At 32.7% G+C, this 5,911-nt stretch overlaps 1 protein-coding gene across 1 annotated transcript in view; it reads right to left on the bottom strand.

Annotated features, from left to right (window-relative positions):
- Window positions 1–3,024: 3,024 nt before the first annotated feature.
- The window catches only part of DLG1 (discs, large homolog 1 (Drosophila)), a gene marked incomplete at its 3' end in the record, with an annotated part of 18,769 nt that continues 15,882 nt past the window's right edge, over window positions 3,025–5,911 (bottom strand). The window contains exon 4 of the mRNA XM_008568148.1: window positions 3,025–3,191. Coding sequence (XP_008566370.1) covers window positions 3,025–3,191 — 167 coding nt within the window. The remainder of the gene's footprint in view (window positions 3,192–5,911) is intronic.

Here is a 5,911-nt window from a genome sequence, read left to right as displayed (position 1 = left end):
ATAGAAGTTAAAATGCTTCCAATACCATTTTTTGACGGAACTCAATGCACTGCTGATATTTCAGATTAGAATTTATTTGGAAATAAATGTCCAGCCTGCAAAGCTGTCCACTTATTCAACCTTCATGAATATTTACTTTTACTTGTTGCATCCAGCCAGCCATTCTCTAAATAATCTCCTATAAAAATAGGCAAATCAACCATAAGAACTCTATGCTTTATAATCATAAGTATCATAAATCAGACAATAGAAAAAAATAGTAAGAAATTACATTAAAAAATCAATTATCTTAAAATTTAACATGTTTTTTATATAAGCAAGTTTTCTAATCTTTTGTAAACAAATTACATAAAAAAATCAATTATCTTAAAATTTAACATGTTTTTTATATAAGCAAGTTTTCTAATCTTTTGTAAACAAATTACATAAAAAAATCAATTATCTTAAAATTTAACATGTTTTTTATATAAGCAAGTTTTCTAATCTTTTGTAAACAAATTACATAAAAAAATCAATTATCTTAAAATTTAACATGTTTTTTATATAAGCAAGTTTTCTAATCTTTTGTAAAGACCTTAATCCCATTATTGAGGGAGAAGCCCTCATGACCTAATCACCTCTTAAAAGGCACCATCTCTTAATACTAGCACATTGGCAACACCTGAATTTTGGAGGGGACACATTCAAACCATAGCAATAACTTATGACAGACATTTAAAAAATTCATTTGAAACAGACCACAGATATGAACTATCATAAAAGCAGATGATATATCAACTAAAGAAGGGGATGGAGATGGAAATGGAAATTATCCAAGAGAAAACGAAGAAAAAATAAAGAGTAAACAAAATAAGAAAATGCTGTAGGTTGGATACCCTCCCAACCTCACTGAAGTTTAAATCCCCACGATAACTGTTGAGAGGGTGAGAAATCCTATTATTGTACGAAAGGTGGGGCTTTGAAGAGGTGATTAGATTGTAGGACCATGCTGCAGTGAATGGATTAAAAATGGTGGTCATGGGCGTGGTTTTGAAGGCTATAAAAGGACAGTGCCATTTAGCCCCATTTTAATCTGATTAAAAATGGGCAAAGGAACTGAGCAGACATTTTTCTAAAGACACACAAATGGCCAACAGGCATATGAAAAAATGCTCAACATTGCTAATCATCAGAGAAATGCAAATCAAAACCACAATAAAATATCATTTCGCTCCAGTTAGAATGGCTATTACCAAAAAGACAGAAAATAACAAATGCTGGTGGGAATGTGAAGAAAGGGGAACTCTTATACATTGTTGATGAGAATGTAAGTTAGTTAGTATGGCCAGTATGGAAAACAGGATGGAAACGTCTCTAACTACAGAGAGAACTACCATACAATCCAGCAATCCGCTACTGGGTATATATCCAAAGGAATGGAAATCAACAAGAAAAAGGGTCACCTACACTCCCATGTTTATCACAGCTCTATTCACATAGTCAAGAGCTGGAACCAACCTAAATGTCCTTCAGTGGATGACTGGATAAAGATGTCGTATGTATACACAATGGAATACTACTCAGCCATAAAAAAAAAATGAAATTCTGTCATTTACAGCAACATGGATGAGCTTGGAGAAAATTATGTTAAGTGAAATAAGCCAGGCACAGAGAGAGAAATACCACATGATCTCACTCATATGTGGAAACTAAAAATGTTGATCTAATAGAAGTAGAGAGTAGAATAGTGGTTACTAGAGACTGCTGAGGAGAAGGGTAAGGAGGGAGATGGGAAAAGGGTGGTCAGCAGATACAAAATATTAGAGAGATAGGAAGAATGGGATCTAGTGTTCTACAGTAATACAAGGAGACTACAATTAACAACAAGTACTATGTGTCTTTGAATAGCTAGTCAAGATGAGGTTGAGTATTTTCCTACACAAAAAAGTGACAAATATTTGAGGTGATGGATATACTAAGCATCCTGATATGATGATTGCACACAGTATGAATGTACTCAAATATCATACTGTATTCCATAAATATATACAATTATCATGGGTCAATTAAGAAAAATAAAAAGAGGGAAAAAAAGAGAGAAGTAGAGAGTATAGTGGCTGCCAGTAGCAGGGAAAGGGAGGGCCGTGGGTGGCGAGAAAAGGTTGGTAGACCAATACAAAGTTATAAAGTTTCAGCTAGATGGGAAGAACAAGTTCTGTTGCCCTAGGGTGATAATAGCTAATAATATTGTATTATACGGGAAAGGGAGGGCCGTGGGTGGCGAGAAAAGGTTGGTAGACCAATACAAAGTTATAAAGTTACAGCTAGATGGGAAGAACAAGTTCTGTTGCCCTAGGGTGATAATAGCTAATAATATTGTATTATATATGTCAAGATAGCCATAAAAGAGGATCTTGAATGTTATAACCATAAAGAAATGATAAATGTTTAGGTGACAGATATGCTAACTATTCTGATTAGGTAATTATATAATATATGCAACGCATTGAAACAACAAATATCCCATAAACAATTACAATGAAAAAAAAAATTATTTTTAATTTAAAAAAGAAAGAGAGAAACCAATGTTGACCTTAAGGTTTATTGATCAGTCTCTTAGTGAGTTTTAATGCAATCCTTCAAGCCAATAAACAGAGAATGCTTGAGATAAATGAATAACTACGTGGCCCAGAACCACAAAACTATATTCTATTTCTCGGAAAGAATACCAGAATAAAACTATCTTTTCAAAGTACAATTTTCACTTTAATTATCACACAGATGGAGCCTCATTGAAGTCTCTCATGCAAAGTATTTTTTAATAGTGTAAAACAAGCATTTCAGACCTCAGACCATTCACAACAATTTAAGATGGAAGCAACAGATTCTGAGCTTTTCTTTTCAAAACTATTTTTAGCCCCATTTTCTTTATTTCATTATAAATTGTAAATTCCATAAAACATCATTTTAATGAAACGAAAAAACTTAGTAGCCCAAATAAATTGATCAGTAAAAAACAGCTTTGGAAAAAATTTTTAATCTTACCTCTACAATAGGGCTAAGGCTGCTTGGCAGTGTTTCTGAAGTCACAGTAGTGCTTGGAACGCTGGAAATTTCCCAAGTATTCACAGGCCGAATTGGTTCAGACTGCTTTGAACGATCTATACATTTTGGATTATCCAGTAAGGTCACTTCATAAAATTCTTGAATATCTAGAGGTGAGGGGAAAAAAAAAGAAAAATTCAATAATATTTACATTTTCTAATTAAACTATGCAATGCTAAAGCAATATAATTCAAAAGCAAAATTTTTACTCAGGATTAGAAAATAAGTCCAATATTATAATGTACTTAAACATGAATATTTTCTCATTTCACTATGTCACAATCATATCAGAACCTGCAGGGCACAATGTAAAAGTCATAGACTTTTATATGTCAAAGTCAGTGCTGGGTTAAAAACCCAATTCCATCACCAGTTAGCTAGATGTATAAGCAAGTTGCTTAACCTCTGGTAACTTGCCTCTTATTGCAAATTACAGCAAAGATTGAGTATAACATATATAAGGTGTCTAGCACAATAGCATAATAGGCTCCTAATAGATGGCAGCTAATATCATCATTGTGAATTCTACAGATATAAGTCATTACTGATATTTTATATCTTTACCACCGATATCAAAGCTGATAATGTACACCCCTTGAGTGATTTTAACTGCCCTTCTAACCAAAATAAAAAAAAAATTAAAATCAAAGACCTAGAAAAGCTTTTAGATATCCTCTAGTCTGAATATTTTAAAATAGGAAGTTATATATTTTAAATTATTTTAAAAACAATCATTTAAAGGCATGACAAAACCCTATAAGAAACTATAAATTTACTTATAATAGCACAAGACAATTTAAAAGGCCAAATTACTTTGCTATCAGCTGGAATTATATTAACTTAGCATATTAACACTGGTTATTCATGCTGCTCAGAAGCTCCGAGTGGCAGTTATATGTTTAGATTCACCACTCTTTGTTCTTTATTCCCTTACTGGTATAATTTTAAATTGTTTTTTTTAAAGGGAGGGGGAATTATTATATTTAACAGTAAAGTTGGGCATTATCCTGTGTAGAATTATGTCAAATAATTATAAATAACATTTAGACAGAATAAAACAAGGAGTAAAAGACTTCTTGTTTCTCACTATTTTGAAAGCATTAGTATCTCCCTTAAAAAACAAACCTCACAAGACAGTAGAGTCAAAGTAACTCACTTCTCAGTTTTAATAACCAGTGGAATTGCAGAACTTTCCAAGTAAAGAGCTAATAAAAACTAATGTTTGCACAGTGAGGATAGTATCTACCTACCTTACAGGGTGTTAAGAATATTACCAGAGAAAACTGTATGTGAAAGCATTTTATAAACCTTAAATCACTATATAAAACTGTTCACATAACCATCATGAAAGAAATAAAAAACTCAAAAATCAGAACATCACCTACAAAGTGTTCTTGCTAAAAACTGTTTACCCCCAACCTAAATCAAGTGTTTAGAACCACCAACTTCTAGTTCACAGGAAATACAGAACATAGTTAAATGACACCAAAAGCAAGCCCTGAAACAAATCCAGGAGGGAACATCCTGCAAGACATTTGGCCTAGTCTCTTTAAAAAGTCAATGTCGTAAAAGGGAAAAGAAACTACCTGGAAGTAAGGACTGTTCTGTATAAAAGAAGTGTAAAATATATGGCAACTAACTGCAATGTTTGAAACTTGAGGGTGGTGGGGGCGGGGGGTAGGAGGGAGGTAGGGCTATAAAAGATATTGTGAGAACAATTAAGAAAATCTGAATATGGACTACCTTTCAGAAAACATTAGGGAATATTTATAATTTTTCTGTAGAAGATATATATATGTGTATATGTGTGTGGGAGAGGGGGCGGGGGGTAGGAGGGAGGTAGGGCTATAAAAGATATTGTGAGAACAATTAAGAAAATTTGAATATGGACTACCTTTCAGAAAACATTAGGGAATATTTATAACTTTTCTGTAGAAGATATATATATGTGTATATGTGTGTGGGAGAGTATGTGTATATATTTATGTACTAGGACATGTTTTCATAAATGTAGGATACATATTTATAGACCTATTATCTCCTACCAAAAAAAATTTTAAAAGCCCAGAGTTCCTATTAGAATATTATGCTCCCAAGAGCACTGAGTGCTGAATAATTGGTTAGTTATCAATATCTCAAGGTAAGTAACCCATATCACCATGAAGATTTATTATATTTTTAATTATTATAAGTCAAGCTTCAAACCCTAAATTTCTATATGACCTTTTATAATTAACTAACAGAAAGAATGCCGTATCATCCTTCAATAACATCTCTAATGAAAATCTAGAACAGTGCTATCCAAAAAAACTTTCTGCAATGACAAAAATGTTCCATAGCTGATCTAATATGTTAACCACTAGCTACAAACGGGCTTACTGAGCACTTGAAATGTGACTGGTGTGAGTGAGGAACTGAATTTATAACTATATCTAGGCTTAATTAAAGTCACCTGTGGCTAGTGGCTACTACATAGGTCAGAGAGTTAGACTAATATAATTCAAATAGAATAATATTTTACTTAACTAGTATGATCAAGGAATAAAGTGTTCCAAATGTGAATGTTTCAAAAGTTCCCTTGCATCTTGCTACTGGCCACTGAAATGCCTGACTCTAGGTCCTAAATTCATCTATCAAACAGCCCTTTCTAATTTGCTATATCTAAGTTCCCATGGACTAGAGAACAAAATCTCCATCTTAATTTAACTATATCAGGATTAAGATAAAATAAGCTGAGTAGAACAACCATTAGGATGGCTATTATTTAAAAAAAAAAAAACAGAAAATAATAAGTGTTGACAAGGATGTGGAGAAATGGGAATACTTG

Source organism: Galeopterus variegatus, unplaced genomic scaffold (genome assembly GCF_000696425.1).
Source record: "Galeopterus variegatus unplaced genomic scaffold, G_variegatus-3.0.2 Scaffold380, whole genome shotgun sequence".
NCBI classification, from domain to species: domain Eukaryota; kingdom Metazoa; phylum Chordata; class Mammalia; order Dermoptera; family Cynocephalidae; genus Galeopterus; species Galeopterus variegatus.
The sequence above is the reverse complement of the archived record's forward strand: the minus strand, read 5'-3'. Positions and strand labels throughout refer to the sequence as shown.